Source organism: Myotis myotis, unplaced genomic scaffold (assembly GCF_014108235.1).
Source record: "Myotis myotis isolate mMyoMyo1 unplaced genomic scaffold, mMyoMyo1.p scaffold_m19_p_13, whole genome shotgun sequence".
NCBI lineage: Eukaryota > Metazoa > Chordata > Mammalia > Chiroptera > Vespertilionidae > Myotis > Myotis myotis.
Genome location: NW_023416317.1, coordinates 55,899,663 through 55,923,136, shown reverse-complemented (window position 1 = coordinate 55,923,136; position 23,474 = coordinate 55,899,663). Strand labels below are relative to the sequence as shown.

The 23,474-nt window shown below is 45.7% G+C and overlaps 1 protein-coding gene across 7 annotated transcripts in view; it reads left to right on the top strand.

Annotated features, from left to right (window-relative positions):
* RAD54L2 (RAD54 like 2) overlaps positions 1 to 23,474 on the top strand; it is a 51,972-nt gene that overhangs the window by 8,329 nt on the left and 20,169 nt on the right. For all 7 annotated transcript variants that reach the window (XM_036333417.1, XM_036333416.1, XM_036333412.1 and 4 more), the window contains exons 2-3: positions 13,839 to 14,031; positions 22,487 to 22,688. In XM_036333417.1, coding sequence (XP_036189310.1) covers positions 13,893 to 14,031; positions 22,487 to 22,688 — 341 coding nt within the window. In that variant the 5' untranslated portion in view covers positions 13,839 to 13,892. The remainder of the gene's footprint in view (positions 1 to 13,838; positions 14,032 to 22,486; positions 22,689 to 23,474) is intronic.

The window sequence follows — 23,474 nt, the reverse complement described above, 5'->3', positions numbered from 1 at the left end:
TGCCTCCTGCACACCCCCCACTGGGAATGTGCCCGCAACCAAGGCACATGCCCTTGACTGGAATCGAACCTGGGACCCCTCAGTCTGCAGTCTGACGCTCTATCCACTGAGCCAAACCGGTTAGGGCTATTTTATTTTTTAAAAATTTCTTTATTAAGTTATTACATATGTGTCCTTATCCCCACATTACCCCCCAACCCCCAATCATGCCCTCACCCCCCTGTTGTCTGTCCATTGGTTAGGCCTATATGCTTGCATATAAGTCCTTTGGTTGATCTCTCCCCCGTTACCCCCACCCTCCCCTACCTTCCCTCTGAGGTTTGAGGGTCTGATCGATGCTTCTCTGTCTCTGGATCTGTTTTTGTTTATAAGTTTATGTTGTTCATTATATTCCATAAATGAGTGAGATCATGTGATATTTATCTTTCTCTGACTGGCTTATTTCACTTAGCATAAGGCTCTCCAGTTCCATCCATGCTGTTGCAAATGGTAAGAACTCCTTTTTTACCGCAGCATAGTATTCCATTGTGTAGATGTATCACAGTTTTTTAATCCACTCATCTACTGATGGGCACTTAGGCTGTTTCCCTGATACTGCTCTTTAACTTGGGCAGTTCAGAAGCTTGTTTTCTCATCTTGAAATGTAGGGAGGAGAGTGATGGTAATGCTAACTCATAGTGTTGTGAGTCTACCTTATTTACTCTCACTTAAAGTGCTTAGCGAAGTAGTTCACCTAAAAGGGGCTCAAACATTTTTTTGGGGTCTTTGTCTCCATCCATCCATCCACCCACCCAGCAGATATTTATTGAACATGTATGTGTTCAAAGAGGAGGCAATCAAGACAGCCTTGGTTTTGGGCTTAATCCCTAGCGTGAGGTGCGTGCGGGGGCAACTAATCAATGTGTCTCCCTCACATAAATGTTTCTCTCTCTCTGTCTCTCCCCTTCCCTTCCACTCTTTCTAAAAAAAAAAGAAAGAAAGAAAATAGCCCAGCTGGTGTGGTTCAGTGATTGAGTGATGACCTATGAACCAGGAGGTCATGGTTCGATTCACGGTCAGGGCACATGCCCGAGTGCGGGCTTGATCCAAAGTGTGGGGCGTGCAGGAGGCAGCTGATCAGTGATTCTCTCTTATCGATGTTTCTATCCTATCTAATAATAGACAAACATGGTAATTGACCGTACCTTTGCTATGCCTCCCATTGGCTAATCAGCGAGATATGCAAATTAACCACCAACAAAGATGGCAGTTAATTTGCATAGGTAGGTGCGAAGCGGCAGAGCAAAGGCTGAAGGTGGCTCCGGCCGTAGCGAAGGCCTGGGTCCCGGGTGCCAGAGGAAAACCGGTGTTGGCAGCCAGGGGAAGGGAAGGCCTATCGCACGAATCTTTTCGTGCAACAGGCCTCTAATATCTTTTTTAAAAAAAGTCAATGGAAAAATGTCCTCGGGTGAGGATTAACAAATAAACAAAAATCCAAGGAGACACTGACCTTCACTTCTAGGATTCTGCATTATCCTGGTTCTCACTCAGCCTGCCTCCTAAATGTGTCTTTCTACAACCTCTCTCCTGATGGGGAATTGAACCCGAAACCCTTTAGTGTATGGAACAGCACTCCAGCCAACTGAGCCACCTGGCCAGGTTGAAATGCCTGTCAGCTGTGAGAAGATGGTTTCAGAAATGCCCTACTCAGCATATGTGGAACCACAGCACCGTCCTGCTCCCCAAACAAGTTTCTGATGCTACATCTCTGCTTGCGATACTTTAGGGATTCCTCCTGTTGAGGGCACGTGGACTGTGGGAGGATTGCATGGACATGATATTGAGTCAACTCTTGAGCTCAGCAGAGAAGGGCTCAGTGACATAATAGTTATGTCTGCCGGGCAAGCAGGAAAAGTGGTGCCAACTGCCACATATTTGCCAATCCTTGTGTAGAACAAAGTTCAGACTCCTTAGCAAGGTCCTTGGGGCACTGCTGGATCAAGATCTGGCCTGTCTACTTCCCATCTCTTGCAGTCTGTTTCCCATTTACTCCCCCAGCCTCTGGTCCCACAGAACTGACTTCGGCATGAATCCTCCCTCTCCCCGATGATGTCATCATTCTCCTGAAGGAAAGCTCTGTTTGTCCTGTAACAGTCAGGTCTGCCGCCTCCTCTGGGAAGCCTTCACCAACCTCTTCAGGCAAAATTATTTTCCCTGTCTTGTAGAGCCTTAGTTTAACTTTCTCTTTCCTTCCTTATTAAATATAATTTACCATACATTTCACCATTTTGAAGTGTTCAATTCTTAAAAAAAAAAAAAAATCTCCTGAAATTTGCTCTGCTGTATCTGTGTTCTCAGAAAGGCTCTTCCTTCTCTAGTAGGTCAGAAGCCTCCTTGGCAGAGTCATCTGCTTCCCATGTTGGGAGCTTTGTTCATGAACTTCACCGGGTTTGTTTGGCATGCTCTGAGTAGGGCAAATTTGAATTCACCAATTGACCCAAACGGTGCTCTCAGCCCAGATTCCTTCATGAGAGACTGACCTTGTCTCGTCTGTGAGATGGCCCCTGTGCACTTGCTTTTCATCTACTGACTCTGCAGTGGCTATTTCAGATTGTGTATTAAAAAGCTTGATTTCATTTATTTTTATTTTTATTTTTTTAATATATTTTATTGATTTTTCACAGAGAGGAAGGGAGAGAGATAGAGAGAGTTAGAAACATCGATGAGAGAGAAACATCGATCAGCTGCCTCTTGCAAATCCCCCACCGGGGATGTGCCCGCAACCCAGGTACATGCCCTTGACCGGAATCGAACCCGGGACCTCTCAGTCCGCAGGCTGACGCTCTATCCACTGAGCCAAACCGGTTTCGGCTTGGTTTGTTTTTTAAAAGCTTGATTTTTTTTTTTTTTTTTTTTTTAATCAAAACCATGTGCTATGGCAGCATCTTACAGAACAATTCCATTTCAAGGGCATTTTAGCAAGTTTTTGTCCCTTGAAGATTCACTTCTCTTGCTATTTCATAAGTAAAAGTAGCAGATAATGCCTTGTGAAGTATCCAAATGATACATTCCTTAGGAGAAATCAAACCTGAAACAGCAGCATCAACACAGTAGCCTGTTGAAGTGGGAACTGTTACTCTTCCACATTTAATGTGTTTAAATTTTGTCTCTGCGGATATTCTTCCTTCCCCGGGTTATGTCCCCAGCTGCCTTACTCATAATGAGTCTGGATCTTAATGTGGGTAGAGCATTTGGTTCTTAATGCTTCCATAAACCTATGTCTGGCTGAACAGGAGAATATCTATGTCCCAGACACTTTCCATTTAGTAACTTTGGTGTCTTACAGTCGCTTAACTTCTGCCCCACCCAACTGCTTCAGATCTGAACCGATCCGTTCCAGAGCCCTACTTGGTTCCTCCCGGACTACCGGAGGGCCCTTCAGCGCGGGCTGGCTGTGGGTTCTTCCCTCTGGACTGTTTTCTCCACTCTTTGTTTGTAGGCTGGGTTTATCCAGTTTTGTCTGGGAGGAATGCCTGTTTTCTGGGCTTGGGGCCAAGTTTTTACTTAACTTTTGGGTAAAACTGTACAGTATCCCAATTGCTGTCTCCAGAGATGAGCTCCCCAAAACCGGTTTTATTTGTTTAGAAACCAGATAGCGCATAATATGGGGAAAGTTGTTACACACATACTGGAAATAAAAACAAGCTCTCCCTAAGCGGATCCTCAGTTGTCTATCTGAGAGCCAGCATGCTGATGTACTGGGTGTCGGCTCCCAGGTTCCAGACGGGCTGGAGCTGTGAGAAGGCTTAGTGCTTTCATGAGCGTAAAATACGTTTCATGTGAACGTAAAATACGTTTCACATCCATGTGGGACTTGTTGGCGTTGTGCTACGTTATTGATGCTTATTATGTTGCCGGGTCATATGTTGCGTGAACCCTCACAACCCCTGAAGTGCAGGTGTCAGTACCCAGATGAGGAGAAGGTAAGCAGTTTGCTCCAGTAAGTGGAGCCCTTAACCTGGGTCCCTCTGATGCCAAAGAGCTCCCACTCATGACGTACCCGCTCTCAGCAGTGCGGCAGGAGGTGACAGCAGCTCCCAAGGCCCTGCAGGGGGACCTGGAAGAGAAACCACGGTCTTTTACTCTCATGGCCACGAGGAGAGCAGCACTTCACTAGCCCTGATATTTTACCTCCTCAGTTCTCAAACCTGGCCTTTCCTCTGGCTTGGAAACTGGCTACTGTTTCCTTCTCCTATTCCATCTGCTTCATGCCTTATAGCACGTTTTCCTCCCAGACTATTTTTTCAATACATACAGTGTGCTGAACACAGCTGTGTATCGTCATAGTACAGTTTACACTTCTATTCACTTACCACCTGATCCTCTTCATAAAAGAAGGTAGGGGACCTCCATTTTACAGGTGAGGACACTGGCTGGGAGAGGTTAAGTGACTTGCCCATGAGACACTGAAAAATGAGCTGGAATCTGTTTACAGTGTGAAACAGCACATAGCTGTGGTGCAGTGATCTTTATAAAAGACAGGTCTGACCGTGTCATTCTGATGCTGCTCGTAGGATGAAAGCCGGCCTCCCCAGCTTGTATTTAGGGTGCTCCCTGACCTTGGCCCGTGACTTCTCCAGCTGCTCTTCTACTCTTCCACTACACTTGTCCTTTAGGCCACAGTAATACAGCCTTCATGGGTTTCCTTGGACACATTCTGCTCTTTCTTGTCTCTGAAACATTATCGAGTTCCCTATCTTCGAACTCTTCCTGCCTCTTCCCCAGTCCACACAGCTAGTCTCCTGTCATCATCCTCCCTGCCAATTACCTCTGTTCAACTCTTTCTTCAAAACTCACTTTGGACTGCATTCCTCTTTATTTTTATTGATTTCAGAGTGGAAGGGAGAGAGAGCTAGAAACATCAATGATGAGAGAGAATCATTGATCGGCTGTCTCCTGCATGCCTCCTGCTGGGGATCGAGCCTGCAAGAGGCACATGTGCCCTTGACAGGAATCGAACCCAGGACCTTTCAGTCCACAGGCTGGCACTCTATCCACTGAGCCAAACCAGCTAGAGCTGAACTTCTCTTAATGCTTGACCTGACCTGACCTGTTGGCTCTTTACCTTTGTGTTCCCAGTAGAAGGTAGTTGTTTAATAAGTTTTTGTAGAGCTGAATATTTAGAGCTGTGATTCTAGATGGAGACATTCCAAAGACCACCAACTCTTCCACAGTGGTGAGCTGTTTTGTCAATTTTAATAACTTGTAGGTATGAGTCAACTTCTGACATGAGGGATGTAACTTTTAAAAACAGCCTGAATTTTTTTTTCTGATTTTGGCACTTGAAATGTTGGAGCTCTCTGTGCTGTACCATCTTTTCCCTCCTTTTTAAAATTGACCTCTACTGCCGTTCAGTGTTCTTTGTTGACTAGTTCCCTAGGAAGCTGCAGCCTTAAGTAATGGTTCTCGTTTCACACAATGTAAGAGCTTTCCAAGTATTGGTTCTCGGTCATCACTTCTGTTCTTCTCTGAAGCTTCAAGAACAGCCTGATCCAAGATCTCAGAGCCTCTTTATGCCGGGACACAGAGAGTGTGCACGTCAGTAAAAGAACCCCTTGGGTTGTTGTAAGTCGTGTTCTCCATGTCCCCCGCGCCTGTCCCCCCATTCCACTCTGCGCCCAGTGTGTTTATCAGAAGTCATCAGAATGGAGCAGTGATACCATAGCATCTGCTTTATCATTTCGCAGAGAAGGGTTATTTCTTCTTAACTCTTTTCTGGGCTGAAGCATTTGGTAGTACTTTTTGTGATCGTTTAACTGATTGCTAAGTTTGCAGGTAATGAAAGTGTTGACTCTCCCCACCCTGGGAAAGGCCCAGATGTGGGGGGGTTAGTTACCAGCTGGTAGAGAACCCAGAGTATCAGCTTGTCCTCCACAGATCAGATCTCCTTCCTTTCACTGAAGTTCCTCTCAGATAATTCCCTGCACATGCTGTGGCTGTTTTCAGATCTTACTTAAAAGTTGGTTACTTCCTGTCCAGGTTAGAGGCAGGCCAGAGGAAGACAACTTTTGGAAAGCAAAATTACATCATGGGCTTCGTTGCTGATGGGCTGGCTTTTCAGGGCTTTGAGTGGCATCTCTGTCCTGGTGGTACTGTGTGGTATAGACCGGAGCCTTCTGAAGTGCGCGGAGCTGCTGCAGGGGCGCTTCTCTCGTGGGGGCACTTTTATGTTGGCTGCAGGGCTGCGACCTTGTCCACTTGAGAATGGGCCCTAAGATGGTTACTACTACTTGTGACTGAAAGGCCAGAAGATGGGAACTTCATTAACCTCTTGCCCAAAAGCTGGCCTGCGCAGCAGTCACTGGGGTTTGCAGGAGTCTCTAGGTGCCTCGCTTTATTTTTCACTCTCAGTCAACTAGACTGTTTTGGATGGTGGTTGCCAACGGTTGTAAATTGACATAGTGAGTGCTGATGCGGCAGAGGTTGGGAGTTTAATTCCAGGGTACAGCCTCATCCGGTCAGAGAGAAACCGTGCAGCCCCAGATTGTACCCCTCCCTGGACAAGGGTGATGAGGATCCTTGAGCACCAAAATAACTATGAGAGACTCTTCTTTCAAATATTTCTTCAGGCCATTGCCCTTCATCCCCTCTACCATCTCCTGGCCATAGGGTCCCTGTGTGAATTCTTATGTTCTCTGGGCCTCCCATTTGGTGTAATGAAATTGGGCCTTGTCTCCATGTAATAGCATCTTTATTTATCTGTGGCATGCACACGGGCCATGTTCCAGTCTTTGACAGATAGCCCTTCTTCCTAAGAGTTAGATCCATTATTTTCTGTTTACAGAAATGAAAATTTTGAAAATCCAAAATTTTCTGTTTTCCTGCAGGTCCCCCTTTTACTTGCAAAATCTATAGCCTGAGTTTTGTCTCGGCTCCACATACTTCCCCCAGAGAAGGTGTAGGAGTATCAGTTTGAAAGCAGCACCTTTTCTACTTCACCGCATTGGCTTTAGGTCAGGGGCACACTTTCTTTCCCACCTATCTTCGCTAATATTCGGATGGCACTGTTTTCTTCAGTGTTTAGGTCCAGTGTTAGACTACAGAGAGACTTACAGGGCAAGCTTACCTGAGTAATCTGATTGGTTCAGTGGTCTGAGTCTTCAGCTCCTTCCTGCAGTGTGTGTGAGAGCCTATGAACGCGGCACAGGTTGGATAACCTTGGCCATAAAGTACCAGTGAAATGTGTAATCTAGGATTGATTATGTAAGTCTCCTTAGAAGACTGTTCAGAACTGGGCCACATCTACACAAAGAAGGGAGGGCAAGCTGGTGAGTCTAATTTCCACCTGCCTGTGGGGTGCTATTTGTTTATGACATTGATCAGACCTACAGCCTTCCACAGAGAACCCATGAGACTTGCCTCAGGTGGTTCCAGTTCCCGGGCCCAGGGGATGAGGGAGAGAGGCCTGCCCCCTAGCAAGAGGCCATCCTGTCTGCAGCGGGGGGTGAGGGAGGGGTGCATGCTGGGAGGCTAATTAGCCTTTTTAATCCTTGGTTATTGTGGTGTTGGTTTTTGTGTCTTGTACCCTGGGTATCTTAAGGAGGCTGCACCTGACTAGCATTGCCTTTCGTTTTAGAACTGGGGGAAGTGGAGCCAGTGCTTACCTATGTCTTTAAGGAGCTAAATGTAGAGAGTGTCCAAGTCACTGGCAAAGCCAAAGTGAAAAACTTGAGTAACCATAGAAATAAAATTACATTAGTAGATTACATTTCCCCTGTAAAACATTTGACAGTATAACAGTATATATCACAAAAGTAGTAGTCATCCAATTTAGGAAGGACCACACTCACTATACAACCTTCTAGGTATAGCTATTTTAAAAGAAAAAAATTGAAAATCTAAAGTGATCCTCATCAACTCAGAAAATTGGTGGTTACGAGCTGTATTATAGAAGCATCACGTGGGGCCCCTGCTATAAAGGCTTTGCTTTGTTGAAATGCTATTTGCGTAGAACTTTTCAGGATTGTGTCTCGGGAGTAGGTTGACTAGATACAGAGAAGTCTTTACCCAAGTTCATGCTAACTGCAAAGTTATTAGGGCACCATCCCCTCTGCGCACAGCTTGTGTTTGTCTGGGTTTGAAGGAACCCAGACTGAGCTCCGTGGCTCTGTGCCCACAAGAGCACTTAGGAGGGAGGAGCCTCACAGGCTTGGGCTTTGGGAAGAGGCTGTGAGGCCCGGGAGCTGAAGTGGTGGAGGGGACGAAGTGGTGGAGGGGACGGCATCGGAGGGGTGGGACTGGAGCATGATTGGGCTTTTCTCCAAGCCTCAGTCTTACCATCTGGTAGATAAACCTGACCTGCTTTTAGGCGGCTCTGCACTCAGGGCTGGCTTAGGCTCCAGGAAGCCTAGGAAAGTGGCCATCCGTGCCCCTGCCGTGTGGGTCCTTATCTCTGTATGAGGCGGGAGCTCTGTGGAAAGAGACACAGGGCTCCCAAGCTGAAAGGTAACATACTTGCCCAATTGCTTTTACTCTTGTTTCAGTCCCTGTATTCAGAGATCTGGGAACCCTAACTTTCTTTTTTTACCGCCCTCACTCAGATTACACTGAGCTGATGTTTTAACAAACGTGTGTGTGTGTGTGTGTGTGTGTGTAGAGAGAGAGAATTTTTCAGAGCCCTGATTTTTCTAGGGAGTAGTGGCTATGTCATAGGCTTCTCATAGCCCAAGCTGCCATCCCTGCTTTAGCTCACATCTTCCCAACTTAGTGGTCCGTTCTCTCCTCCCGGTTCCTCTCCCCATACACCGCCCCCCTCCTTTTTCCAGCTTATTCCATGGAGAATGAAGTGAGTCTTTCATTTGCTCCCCTTCACAGTGGCCTTCTAGAGCTTTACTCCTACGTACTCAACCCTCTGGGACTGACCCTGTGGGATGTCTGGCCAGTGACCTGAGCCAGGGATCTTTGAGGGGGAACGCAAGGAACCTCAGCCCATGGCCATTTTAAAGGGGGTGTGGCTAGCAGAGACACAGTGGTAAAAGTAAAAATTTGACTTTGCAAATGTAGTATTAAGTCATCGAGAAAGTTCGCCCTTGATGGTTAATTACATTTGTAAAATAACATGTGTCTACTGTTTTTATATCAAATTGATCTTGTAGTTTTTTATTGGAGTATGGCATGGACTGTTCTAATATTTTTTTTAAGTTCATGTAACATGGTTCTCTGTTACATTTTAAAATGCCACTTTTTCTTTCTTTGTGGTACCTGGAGATCTGAGAGCGTTGTCTCCTGTGGCCCTGCTCCTTAGAGTCCTGAATGTGTTTGTTTACCTTTCCCTCCTTATTTTGACTTAAGTTCCAAATTGCCAAAAGCCTCATTAGATTTCCAAGTCAAATATTTTGAGCTGTGGGAGTTGAGTTCTGTGGCTGCTTTGTGTGTATAAAATGTGTTTTTAAGTAACTGATAATCAAAAGGCATTTGGGCTACACATCAGGGCTTTGTCTTGCACAGGAGAGATCCACCCCAGTGGATATCTCACAGACTGGAAGGATCTTGTGGGTACCCAGAGAGTACTATACATGGACTGAAATCCCCCCTGCCCTCGTCTTTGACTAAAGGATTTTTTTTTTTAATATATTTTATTGATTTTTTACAGAGAGGAAGGGAGAGAGATAGAGAGTTAGAAACATCGATGAGAGAGAAACATCGATCAGCTGCCTCCTGCACACCTCCCACTGGGGATATGCCCGCAACCCAGGTACATGCCCTTGACCGGAATCGAACCTGGGACCTTTCAGTCCGCAGGCCGACGCTCTATCCACTGAGCCAAACCGGTTTCGGCTAAAGGATTTTTTTTAAAGGGGTGTTGCCTAAAGTTTTGGACTGAATGTTTTCATGCTCTTAAAAGACTTTTCCCCCTTGTAAATTAGCATAAATGCATGGGTGTGTGTGTGTGTGTGTGTGTGTATTATTGATTTCAGAGAGGAAGGGAGATAGAAATATCAATGATGAGAGAGAATTGTTGGTGGGCTGCCTCCTGCACGACCCTAATGGGGATCGAGCTTGCAACCCAGGCATGTGCCCTGACTGGAAATTGAACTTTGCCCTCCTGGTTTCTAGGTTGACACTCAACCACTGAGCCACACCAGCTGGGCTGTTTATATTCTTAATGGAAAAAAAAGTGTGAGGGGCACTTGCCGTGGAAATTGCTTTGAGATCGTTTGAAGAAACTGAATATACTACTGAAGGTCACAAAAATTAATGAGGACATGGCAGTTTGGAATGGATTGTTTTATATCAAAGGCAGGATCGGGATGCTGCCAGGACCACAAAGACATCTCTGAAATTGCAAGGGCTGCCCTGCTGCGGAGAGGCCGGTGCGCCTGCAGTTTTATGATTTCAGTAGGGACTCTCCAAGCCTGGTCTGCTTTGTGAGCGCAGGCTGTGTGTGTGTGGGTGTGTGTGTGTGTGTGTGTGTGTGTGTGTGTGTGTGTTTCTCCTGTGTATCCCACCCCCCTAGGGTATGTCTAAGGACTATGCCCTCATGATTAACTCCCTGATTCCTGGACAGGCACCACTCTATAGACCAGGGGTGGGCAAACTTTTTGACTCGAGGGCCACAATGGGTTCTGAACTGGACCGGAGGGCCGGAACAAAAGCATGGATGGCGTGTTTGTGTGAACTAATATAAATTCAAAGTAAACATCATTACATAAAAGGGTACGGTATATTTTTTCAATAGTTATTCATTTCAAACGGGCTGTAGTTTGCCCACGGCTGCTATAGACGTCCTTGTCTTTGAACTTATCTAGGGCAGAAGAGCTGTTTCCTTCACTCTCAAGATTGCTGTGAGGGGCGGGCTGGACTGGGATTGGCTGTGAGTTCTTCATAATTATAGTCTCCTTTTAGGGACCCACTATATTAAGCTGTAGATATTAACATATTACTTGGGGATTAAATGTTTGCTTTTTAAAGTGGTTCTCTTTAGAGTTCCTTTAAATAGCTAGTTCTCTAGTTTCATTAAAATAGAATTTGATTCCTAGAATTTGTTTTGTAGGAATAAAGGTCCTCATTAAGGCGCAGCACTGCCATCATCACTCTCCTGGTTCCCTGAGCTGGAGGCAGAGCCCCTCCTCACTGGGGTGCAGCAGGGTTCACATGGAACGAGTTCTACCAAGAGCTCATTTCTTGTCTCCTTTTTTTCTTCCCATCATCCAGTATGTTTATTGAACACCTTTTACACATACTGCAGTATGGGGCATACAGACTTAGTGTAAGACTTTGTCCCAGTTTCAGTAAGTTTGTACTTATAGCTTTTTTCATTATTATTAAATTTATTGGGATGACATTGATTAATAAAATTTTAAATAGGTTTCAAGTGTACAATTCCATAATACATCATCTGTATACTGAATTGTGTGTTCACAACCCCACATCAAGTCTCCTTCCATCACCATTTATCTTCCCTTTACTCCTTTACTCTGTTCTACTGCCCCTAGCCCTCTTTCCCTCTGTGTCTGTGTCTATGAGTTGTTGAGGTTTTTTTTGCTTTTTCACCCAGCCACCCACCCCCCCTTCCCTCTGACAGCTGTCTATTCTCTGTATCTATTAGTCTCTATTTTGTTAGTTTATTTTGTTCATTAGATTCCACATATAAGTGACATTGTGTGGTACTTGTCTTTCTCTAACTGGCTTCTTTCAGTTAGCATTAAATCTCCAGGTCCGTCCATGCTATTGCAAACATTAAGATTTCCTTTTTTCTCTCTGTAGTGACATTCTCCACCACCACACCGTTTCTTCTCTAAAATGACAGGCATTCAGATTACCTAAACGTACTTGCTAATTAAAATCTGTTCTCTAAAAGCCACTCCATAATCAGCCAAGCACACTGTAAGCAGAACACTTACCTCAAAGCATCTAGGATGAACAGGGGTTATGCTGATTACAAACACTGACCAAACACAGTGTGGTTACTGATGAGTTATCATCATACTAATGTTCAGAAATAAATTTCATTTTCAAAGCAGCTGATGTACTACTTCCTCTCTAAGACCTAATGATTTTAGACATAAGCAGTCATTCCTTCAGAGATTTGCAATCTTCTTTGTCACTTAGTGGATGGTATCTCAGCGTTAGTTATATTGATTTGTACTTGTGGATCACTTCTTTTCCCTGTAGCTTAGTGCCCTTTGTAGGTGTTTTTGGAAGTGTGTTATTAATGCTAACATTTAAATTTTGTTACTGAATCATTTCACAGCTGTTCTTTGCTTTGATTGTTTTGAGCGGCTAAGTATCTCACCCATCGGGACATACACATTCATAATTCCTGGGGCTTTAAACTGAGCAGTCTTAAACTTAAGTTCTAGTTTCTCAAAGCTCTAAAGGGTCCAGCCCGCTTCATTTTGTTTCTTTTTCTCTTCAGGAGAACATAGAAGTTCTGTTTCAAGTTGTGTCTGCACCTTAACACGAGATAATCAGCTTTGAAATAATATTTTGTGTTGAATAATTAGAGACTTGTGTTTCAGTTTTTATTTTGGGAGATGGAGGAATTTTAGGATAACCTGATTGTTGATGTGGTTGTCTGCAGCACATTTATATTGTTTATATTGTAAAAGATTATTTCTCTGTGTTCCTCCCCCACATTTTATTATTAAAAATTGGAAATATGTGGAAAACTTGAAAGAACTCAGTGAATCTTTATGTTAACATATTTGCTTTATCACAAAGCAAGGTAAAGCTTTCTTTTTATCTTGTTTTTTACTCCCCCCCTCCCCTGTTTTACAGCTAATAGTAAAGTGGGGAGAGAAGCAGACAGTTAGACATGCTCAGTGCCTGCACATACTAGACATAGTAGAGCAGGTTGGCAAATGAGCGAGTGAATGTGAATGAATGAATGAGTGATCTGAATAGCACATGCTTCCAGCTCCAGGACACAAAGGAACAGTTCCCAGCTAAGTCCTTGCCGAAGTTACTGTTGGGCCAGGAGGTAAGAAACCACTTTGCAGGTAGCCTGTATGAAGCCTTCAGTGAAGGTCCACCTGGTCAGTATGGCTAATGGAGTTCAGAAGAGGGAAGATGATCCCAGAAGTTTGGGACAGTTGACAAAGGCTTTTTGGAAGAAATGGAGCTGGGACGGGGCCAAGAGGTAGAACAGAGCCTGAGAGCTTAGATGGGCACAGGGGCATTCCATGCCATGGGCAGCCTGAGGCTGCCACGTGTTCTGGAGGGGTGACTGTGGTGGATAGCCAGCTGCCCACTGCAAGCCCTTCGTTCGGGTGATTGGTGAGTAGACTGCCTTCTTCATGCTCCAAGGCAGGTCCTTGGCCTATTGTAGGCAGGACCCACTCCCAGTTATTCCCACTCCAGGGCTCTGCCCTTACGGCACACTTTGCCTAGAATACTCTCCCTCTAGATGCCTGAGTGGCTCCCTATTCCTTCTGGCCTCTGTTCAATAGAAACTTCCCTGCCCCCTCCCCCTAAAGTAGTAGCTCCTTCTGGCACACACCCTCCTGCAGTCCTCCCCAGCATGCTTTGTGCTGTGTCCCCAAAGGCTGTGTCCCCAAAGCCTAGCATAGTGCCTGTGAGTATATAGCCATATGTGTGTATATGTAAGTATAGATATAGAGTTGGTGCTTAGGGAACAGTTTATGCATGAAGAAATGAACAAATGGGAATTCTGAGGTGGGCAGAGAGTCACCAACACATCGTGCGGGGCCAGTGCACTTGTGGGCAAAGTTGAGTTTGGGTATGTTACCTTGCCCTGCTTAGAAAAGCTCCAGGGAATTCATGGCGTTTTCTCTTTGAAGGAATCATGCTCTAAGTGAAGCCCGTGGTGATGCTACTGCCTCTTGTCCTCTTCCCAGGACCCCTGCAGTGCACCATGAGTCGGTAATGCCCACTGAGGACCTCTGGGAGCCATGTCAGACGAATCCACCTCAGGGAGCGATCCAGACCTGGACCCGGACGTGGAGCTGGAGGATGCGGAAGAGGAGGAGGAGGAGGAGGAGGTGGCAGTGGAGGAGCACAGCAGGGATGATGAGGAAGACCTGCTGGATGGTGAGTGGCTCTAGTGAGTGCCGGAGGTGGCCTTATCTTTTCTTCTAATGGAATCTTTGCTGGCTGAGCGTGGTGTTTCTAGTTGGGTTTCTTAGGTCATCCATCATGAAAAGACAGAGACTGGAAACACAACAACCATGAACTCACATGCTTCTTCCCAGGAAGTGGGCTGCTATACATAAGCCTCGCTTTAGTGCTGGAAGGACCGTTAGCGTTAATTCCGCTTGCCTTGGACAGGCATGCAGACTCAGGTCTGAGGATTTGGGAGTGGAGCATGCTTGCCCAAGTCATGGAGGAGTCAGTGGCAGAGTTCCTGTGACCACACTTTGTAGTCCGGTGTCATGGACCCATGAGGTGGCCATAGGTAGGCATGGGGGTCACAGTGAGTGGTCTGAGAGTTTCCTGAAAGTATACTCACAGTTCTGCCTGTGTGGACATGAGCAGTGAGGGTTGATGCTCCTTTGGGGAGAGAGAAGGGATGCTGCTAAACATCCTACGTTATATAGGAAAACCCTTCCTATATGCAGTTATCCAGCCCAAAATGTCAATAGCGCTGAGCTTGAGAAACCCTTTCAAAAAGGAAACTATTAATTTAGCACTTTTTATTTGAATTTTCCTCTATTGGATAACAACAGCTCCCTTTTATATTGCTTCCTCATAGTGTACAGAAATATCTGAACATCTTACTAATTTTCTCAAACAATTGTCCTTTGGCTTTGGTGACCCCCTCTATTGTGTGTGTTTTCTTTGTAATGTCTACTTTACAGTATTCCTCTTTCTGCTTCTTTTGGGTTTATTTTGCATTACTTTCAAACTTCGTAAGAAAATGCTTAGCTCATTTTAGGCTCTACCCACCCCTAATATAAGCATCCTATATAATAAAAGCCTAATATGCTAAGTGTTCAACCTATCAAAGCGTAATATGCTAATGATATATGCTAAGGCTGCTCAACTGCTCACTGTGACGTGCACTGACCAGGAGGCAGACACTCCACCTGGAAGGTTAGCTTGCTGCTGGGGTCTGCCTGTGGTCCCTCCCTGACTGGCCAACCTCCCGTGTCCCTCCCTGGCCCCAATTGTGTACCGGTGGGGTCCCTTGGCCTGGCCTCTACCCTCTCGCAATCAAGGATCCCTTGGGGGATGTTGGAGAGCTGGTTTTGGCCTGATCCGCAGGCCAGGCCCAGGGACCCCACTGGTGCACAAATTCGTGCACCAGGCCTCTAGTTTAAAACTATAAATTTCCCTCTAAGTGCTAGCTCTGTCCTTTCACAAGCACCTTGTCACACTTTCTCCTACTTGATTATCTTTATAGACTTGGTGACATATTAGATGTGTGGGGCAGGTTGAAGACGGAATAGGTAAAGCCTGGGAGGAGGATGAAACCTTTGTCAAGGTGGGAGGAATAGGAGGGAGTGGATGGGGAGTTCAGGATAGTTTTAGCTTTGCTACATTAAACTGGGTGTCGTTTCCTCCTTGCCCTTTGAATGTTGCCTAGTAGGACGTTAGTCTGAGAGCTGGCTATACCAGAGCAAGGAGGCTTTGGCTACTGGGGAACAGCACCAGGGCGTTGCCTTTAAGAAGAGTGGGATGAAGATGTGCTCTCTTTTTATAACATGTTAGGGCCCATGGCATGGTGTGAGAACTTTTGGCTTTGGTTTTTCATTCCCCTGGGTTTTTTGTTTTGGTTCGGTTTTGGCTTTTTTATCTTGATGTCTATACTGGGCTTTCTCCATTCTTTTGAAATGGGCACAGTTGGGTGTCAGCATCTTCGAGGTCTGTCGTTAGAGGCAGAGGTTCAAAACCTGGTGCCTCTGGAATGAACTTTCCTTATGCAGTGGTTTTTCTGGCTCAGTATTTTCTTCCAGTTCAGCTTTAGGTTTAATCTCTTGTTGGATGTGTAGGACCCCTCAGTGCAGAACTCCGAGAAGCCCTGGTTTACGTTAGCTAATCGAGGTCTGGACACAGACTGGCTTGATGGGCACATCGTTTTAGAACATATAGGCCTTCTTTATTTCACTTTAGTCTTGTCTATTTTATATGGCGTATCAGGATAGTAGGAGCCTGGAACTGCAGGTAGATAACTAACAGCATGCTTAGGCCCTTCTGTAACCTGTTTCACAGCCATCTTGTTGACAGCAAGCCTCCTTGATGTCAACTTAGGCTTCAGGCTGACCCCGTCCACCTTGGACCACTGGATAAGGGAAGCTGGTCTCTTTCTCAGTCCCTGGGTCTCCGACTCTCCTACAGGAAGTTTGCTTTTTGCTTTTTCTCTGACCCCATTCTACTTGTCCTCTTTGCTTGCAGTGTACAGAAATCAGGAGTAAAATGTTCTAGGCAGAGGGCCAGGGCAAAGGCCCTGGGGTGGAAACGAATCTGCTTGTTTAAGAATCAGAAAGGTAGAAGCCGGGACAGCTGGAGCACAGAGAGCAAGGGGCGGAGGTAGGCGGGGCCTACATGGTGGTGGTGTGAGATATACCTGGAACCCGGGGTTTACTTACTTGGGTTCTAACAGGTGCTATTTCACACTCTCACTGTGAGTACTCAACTGATTTTTCAGAACAGCCTGAGTTAGAGTGTAGGGTGATCTCTTGTTGGAAATTAAGTGGTGCCAATTTTGATACCAGTTTCTTTCCTCCTTTCTGTGTGCCAGGCTTAGAGACACAAAGGACAGAAATCGGCTGGGGACAGAAGATTGTTTTGTAAATCTGCCTCAGAAAAGCATGTCATGTGTTGACTCAGTTATTCAGAGTGACTTTGTAGGACCTTTAACACTTCTTCCCAGTAATCCATGGAGTGGGAGCTTCTGGCTGTGGGTTTAATTTGTATTTCCCTGATTACGTAAGGCGTTGAGCCTTTTTCTACATGCTTGTATGACCATTTGCACTTTTGTAAAGTGCCTGAACACATTCTTTTTTAAGAAAAATTTTTTTTTATTGATTGATTTCAGAAAGAAAGGGAGAGGGAGGATCTGAGCCTGCAAGCTGGGCACGTGCCCTTGACCGGAATCGAACTTGGGACCCTTCAGTCTGCAGACCGATGCTCTATCCACTGAGCCAAACCGGCTGGGGCTGAACATATTTTTTTAACCTCTTTTCTTTTTTCCATCCATCTCTTATTGATTTATAGTCATTATATCTGAATATGAGTCTTTCGTTAAATACACAAACACACACACACATCTTTCCCTTTTTTTTTTTTTTTTTTTAAAATATATTTTATTGATTTTTTACAGAGAGGAAGAGAGAGAGATAGAGAGTTAGAAACATCGATGAGAGAGAAACATCGATCAGCTGCCTCCTGCACATCCCCCACTGGGGAAGTGCCCACAACCCAGGCACATGCCCTTGACCGGAATCGAACCCGGGACCCTTCAGTCCGCAGGCCGACGCTCCATCCACTGAGCCAAACCGGTCTCGGCATCTTTCCCTTCTATATTGATTTTCACCCTCTTAATTTTGGGGTTTGTGTTTTTGGGTTTTTTTTGCAGTTTTATGCTCTTTTTAAAATTGTATTTTTGATGAATAGATTTTAATGAAATCAAATTTATCATTTCCCCCTTTATATTTAGCGCTCTTTATGCCTTATTTAAGAAATTTTTGTCTCCCCCCCAAGGTCATAAAGCTATTCTCCTATTATCTTCTAGAAGCTTTAATGTTTTATCTGCACTTAGTTCTATGATCCATCTGGAGTTGATTTTTGTGTGGTGTGAGGTAGGGGTCAAGTTCATGCCCTCTTCCCCCAATATGATTTTCTAATGGCTCCAGCACTCTTATTGCATTTTTGCTATACCTTTGTTGTAAACCAAGACAGAGAACATATGTAGCTCTGTCTCTGAACTATTTTTTTTCCACATGACCTTCTGGGAAATGGGGTAGAGGAGTGACTGTGCAATGTGGTGGCTAAGAGCATGAACTGGAGCCAGATCAACCACCTGTTTGACATTGTTTGAATCTTATCTTTACTACTTACAGCTTTGAGACAAGTTTCCTCATCTGTAAAATAACACGCATGCACCCCTGTGGTATCGTTTGCCAAGTTTAACATTGTCCTTAGTCCCCTGTAGTTTTGCAAACTGGGAGTGAGATAACAAGGTAGTTCAGATTCAGGCTCAGTTTTTTGGCACATAAGTCCTAGGTTGTGGCGTGTGCATCCTCCTGTATCATGCCAAGAGGCACATGGTAAGACGTGGAATTCGCTGATCTTTGTTTTGTTTTTTTTTAATCTTCACCCGAGGATATGTTTTCATTGATTTTAGAGAGGAGAAAGGGAATGGGGAAAAACATCAATCTGTTGCTTCCTGCATGCGCCCCAAGTCGGGGATCGAACTCACAACCTTTTGGTGTACAGGATGACACTTCACCAACGGATCCACCGGGCCAGGGCAAGAACAGTTTAAGATGTGGTGTAATGTTATGTAGAAACCAGACATTTCATAATAAGCATGAGGCAGCCATGAAGCACTGTAAAACACCGACTTATGTGACAAACTAAATATCAGTACATCCGTAAACTGAAGCCTCTAACAAGCCAGCAGTGGTTGTTGAACCCAGAGGCTGAGGGTTTGTTCAAAGAATGCTGGGTGGTAAGAGCTGTTTTAGACCTGTCTCCCCTTTATAAAGAAAAGGAGAAATCTGAGTCTGTACCAAGCTTGCATGAGAATTTTATATGCTGTGTCTAATCATTTTAAAATTCCTACTGCACATGTCCACATCCACCCCCTGCCAGACAGGAATTCACAGCCAGGCCTCACAAGTTGTAATGTTTGATAGTGAATTTGTCTGTGATATTGAAAGACTGTCAGGTTCTGTTCTTCCTCCTCCCAGGAACAGTTCACTCTGCAAGGCTAAAACCAGAAGGAAGAAATACAACAGTTGGCAACAAGTTCCCACTGCCCTGCAGATCAAGTTCAGACCCTTGGCCTTATTCAAGGCCTGCCCTCTGTACTTGGACTCTGTCTTATCTGCCTTCTCCCTAACCACCTAGCCTCCAGCTATTCCTCTGAGTGGTTACTTAATAAATTTGCTTGTGAAATAGAAACAAAACAAAAAGCCTTAAGGCCAGGAGGACATCAGAGGTCATTGTCCAAACCAGTTCAGAGGACCCAGCAAAACACCAAGTTGAAGTGTGCCAACCCAGCCCCAAGTGTAATTGGTGTGTAGGCCAAGGTGCAATGTTGGTGAAAGTGGCCGTTTAGCAGTAGCTATTCCTCTTAGGGGGTCTGCTGTCCACACACCTGGTTCTTGGGTAGGAGGGATTTGATGGCCTTGCTTTTTAGGAGGGAAGAACGCAGGGCTGTGAGGAGGAAGGTGACAATACTGTCATGTGACAATACCGTGGGGGTATTAGCTCTCTGGAGGCATGAGGGGCCTGAAGGAAAGATAGTTCTTAAGGAAAACAGTTTGCTGAGCTTTCCTCCCGTGGTGCTTCCAGTGGAAACAGGAGAGGACTGTGTAGGAGGGTCGTGAATCTGGCGGCAGTTAGTCGATTGGCAGCCGCACTTTGGAGCTTCTCTTTCTGTTCGCCTGGCTGGCTGGGCGCAGGAGCAGGGCACCTTGCTTCCTCAGCAGGCAGGGCCTGCCCCTGAGTCTAGGCCTGCGTTGCATTCCTGGCGCTTCTTGCCACCCAGACTCTGCCATCTCTGGGAGGCCTTTTGTGAAAGGCCGGCTGCAGACTCGGTCGTAATAGAGAGGGGACTGCGATGTTAATGGCAATTGCGGTGGCCCATCATGCACAGTCCTTGTCTGGTGCCTCCCTCCGCCATTTCCCCTTTGCTCTTCAAAAGCACAGGTTGTCTACCTGAAACCTCCAGTGGCCTCTCAGTGTGAAGGCCAAGGAAGATGCATCCAGGGCTGCTGCACAGGAGTGAATCACCCAGGCTATGCACTCGTTAGCGTGTGAGCATGCATGCACACAGCTCCACCCCACCTATCCCCTGCCACCCTCCACTCTTGCAGAGGCCACGTTAGCATCCCTTGCCCACCCAAACACTAGGCAGTGAAATATACTAGTAGGAAGTGAAATATCCTAGTGGTAGGAAGAAGAGGCCTTGGGTGGTCCTCCCTGTGACAGGGGCTGACTTCTGTGCTGACTCCAGGAAGGATCTTGGCTCTACACCTAAGTCATCCTTGGGAGAGGGGATGCTGGGAGGAGAGAGGAAAGTGGCTGTGTTGGAAGGCCCTCCTGCTGCTTTGCTCACTCGTTTTTAATGAGCCCATATTGGACTGCCTTCGTTTTCTTAATCTCTCCTCCTTGTTTAAAGTCTATTCCTTTTGCTTATGCTCCGGTATCTGCTCAGAATGTTCTTTCCTTCCCCCCTTACCAGCTGGTGCCTACCGACCCTATGACATGAAGCCCAGGCCTCACTTCTCCCAAGGAAGCATCCTCACTCCCAGACCTAAGCAAGCCTGGTTAGGGGTCCTTTCCCCAAGTGTGGCTCTCGGCACTCACCTCATCGTGTGTACTTTCCTGGGTGAGCCATTCCATTGTGCCCTGGCACAGGGCCTGTACATGGCAGATGCTCAAGTGTGTGTAAGGCTGAACTCTACGCAGGTGCAGAGAGGCCACGGTGGCCGTTTGGTGGCAGTCTTTATGACAAGTTTAGAATACAGAGGTGGTCTGCAGTCTCATGGGGGGTGTTGGTGTGTGTTTGGAATAACAAAATGCAGTTTGTACATGTCATTCTCTTTTAAAATAATTCGCTTTTTTATTTTAACATATTTTGAAAAACTTTTAAAATTACATTTGACATTCAACATTACATTAGTTTCAGGTGTACAGCATAGTGGCTGGACAGATGTTTACATACGTAGGAAGGAATTCCCCCAGTAAGACTAGTACTGACACCATACATAGTTATTACGATATTATTGACTGTATCCCCTTAGCCCTGCTGTACATCCCCATGACTGTTTTGTAACTGCCAATTTGTACTTCATCCCTCCACCTTTTTCACCCAGCCCCCTAAACCTCTTCCCATCTGGCAACTGTTTGTTCTCTGTATCTATTAGTTTGTTTCTGTTTTGTTTGTTCATTTATTTTGTTTTTCAGATTCCACATATAAGTGAAATCATATGTATTTGTTTTTCTCTGTTAGACTTATTTTACTTAGCATAATATCCTCTCTATCCATCCATGTTGTGGCAAATGGTCATGCTTTCTTTTTTTTTTTTTAATCCTTACCTGAGGATATTTTCCCATTGATTTTTAGAGAGAGTGGCAGGGAGAGAGGAGGAGGAGGAGAGAGGGAGAGAGAGCGAGAAACATCAATATGAGAGACACATTGGCTGGTTGCCTCCCGCATGCACCCGACTAGGGCTGGGGATTGAGCCCACAACAGAGTTATGTGTCCTTGACCTGTACGTGCCCTTGATCAGGAATCGAACCAACAATCCCCTTGGTCCGTGGGCCAATGCTCTAACCACTGAGCAACCAGCCAGGCTGGTCATTCTTTTTTATAGCTGAGTAATATTCCACTGTATATGTGTACCACATCTTTATCCAATTGTCTATTAGCGGACACTTGGTTATTGTAAATAATGCTGCAGTGAATATAGGGGTGCAGATATCTTTTTGAATTAGTGTTTTGGATTTGTTTGGATAAATACCCAGAAATGGGATTGGAAATAATTTTTAATTATTTGAGTTAACGCCATACTGTTTTTCATAGTGGCTGCACTTATCTGCATTTCTACCAATAGTGCACAAGGCCTCCCTTTTCTCCACATCCTCGCCTGCACTTGCGTGTTGATTTATTGATGATAAGCACTCTGAGGGGTATGAGGGATATCTCATTATAGTTTTTAATTTGCATCTCTGATAATTAGTGCTGTTGAGCATCTTTTCATATGTCTACTGGCAATCTGTATCTCCTATGGACCTATTCAGGTCCTCTGCCCATTGTTTAATCAGATTTTCTAGAAAACAAACTTTTTGAAGGAAAGGAGTGTTATCATAGCCTTAAAACACCTAGGACAGTGCCTGCATGTTGAACGCCCTCATAAGTAGGTGGTGAATTGAACGAGTGAGCACTTGAAGACACTTGTTCTCCCTGTTGGCAGATGAGACTTGCTTAGAGTCACACAGGGGAGTGTGAGCTGTGTTTGGAATCCAGCTGTTCCTTTCTGAGCCGTCTGAGGCCAGGAAGCTTCCTTACACAGACCACAGTGCAAAATTATAGCGAGAATGATGGCTGTCTTTTTTTTGTGAGGCTGCCCTGGGCCAGGCTTGGTGCTAGGCATAAGCACTGGTTAGTCCTCACCGTAGCTCTGAAGTGTGGGCATTGTTGTCCTCGTTGGGTAGACAAGTCCGTTGAGGTCCCGAGAGATGTAAGTAACTTGCCTAAGATCACCAGCTAATAAGGCTGAGTTGAAGTTTGAGCCCAGGTGTGTCAGGCATCAGAACTCGTTTTCCCCAGTAAAAGTTGGTCCCTGGCACCTCTTTCCCCTTATCTTTTCAGACCCATCCCTGGAGGACATGTACGGCACTGAGTGTGCCCAGCTGGGGGAAGATGGGCAGCGGCCACCGCGGTGCACTTCAACTACCTCATCTCAGTCTGAGCCTTCAGGGCAGCTTAGGCGCCACCAAGGCAAGAACCTGGCCTCTGACGACCCCAAAAAGAAGAGAGCTCAGAAGCCCTCCCACATGAGGAGGAACATACGGTGAGCTGTGCTCCGGGTAAAAGGAGAAGGCAGGGGGGCGGGTGGGGGGTGGGGGGAGGTGGTACCTTCACTTGAAGGCTGTCAGTAGCAGGAGGACTGGTCTGAGCGGGAGAGTCCTCTTTCCAAAGGACAAACGTGTGAGCCGTGTGCCCAGATGAATAGTGAGGGTGCCGCCCAGGCCAGATGCGGGCAGACGATGGCACTCGAGCTCTGCTGGGCAGTGCCCCGCTCTGGAGGCCCAGGCATGACAGGGTGCTCTGCTTGGACCCCGGTTCTGCCATTATTTTTTCCTTATGTCTCAAAACAAGAGGAGATAAACACAGTTGAGTTCTCATCTTCTTAGAACTCGGCTTCAGTGGAAGGGGACGTCTGGTCCCGAGCAGGGCTTCTTCCTTGAGCTAAGAAATCAGCAAGCGTGCACTTCCTTAACTCCCCGATCCCAACAGCCCTCCGTCTACCAAAGAGATAAATGCTCTTTTTCTCCTCCTACCCTCTTTTTTAACATAATGACAACTCAAAAATATTACTCTAAGTTTGGGAAATAAGGTTATAGAATCATCCATAGTCCTACTTTCCATATGCCAACTCTATTTTTATCGGCTTTTCAGCTCTATGAATCACATATTACTCTATTTTACTCTTGTTCTGTTATGTGCAGAGATGAGTTGGCAGGGGCATCTGTCAGGAAGTTAAATAATATAAAAAATATATGAGACCAATATGTATATATATATAAAATATAAGGCCAGGGACACCTGAGCCTTGAAGTCCCTTTTTTTTACACCT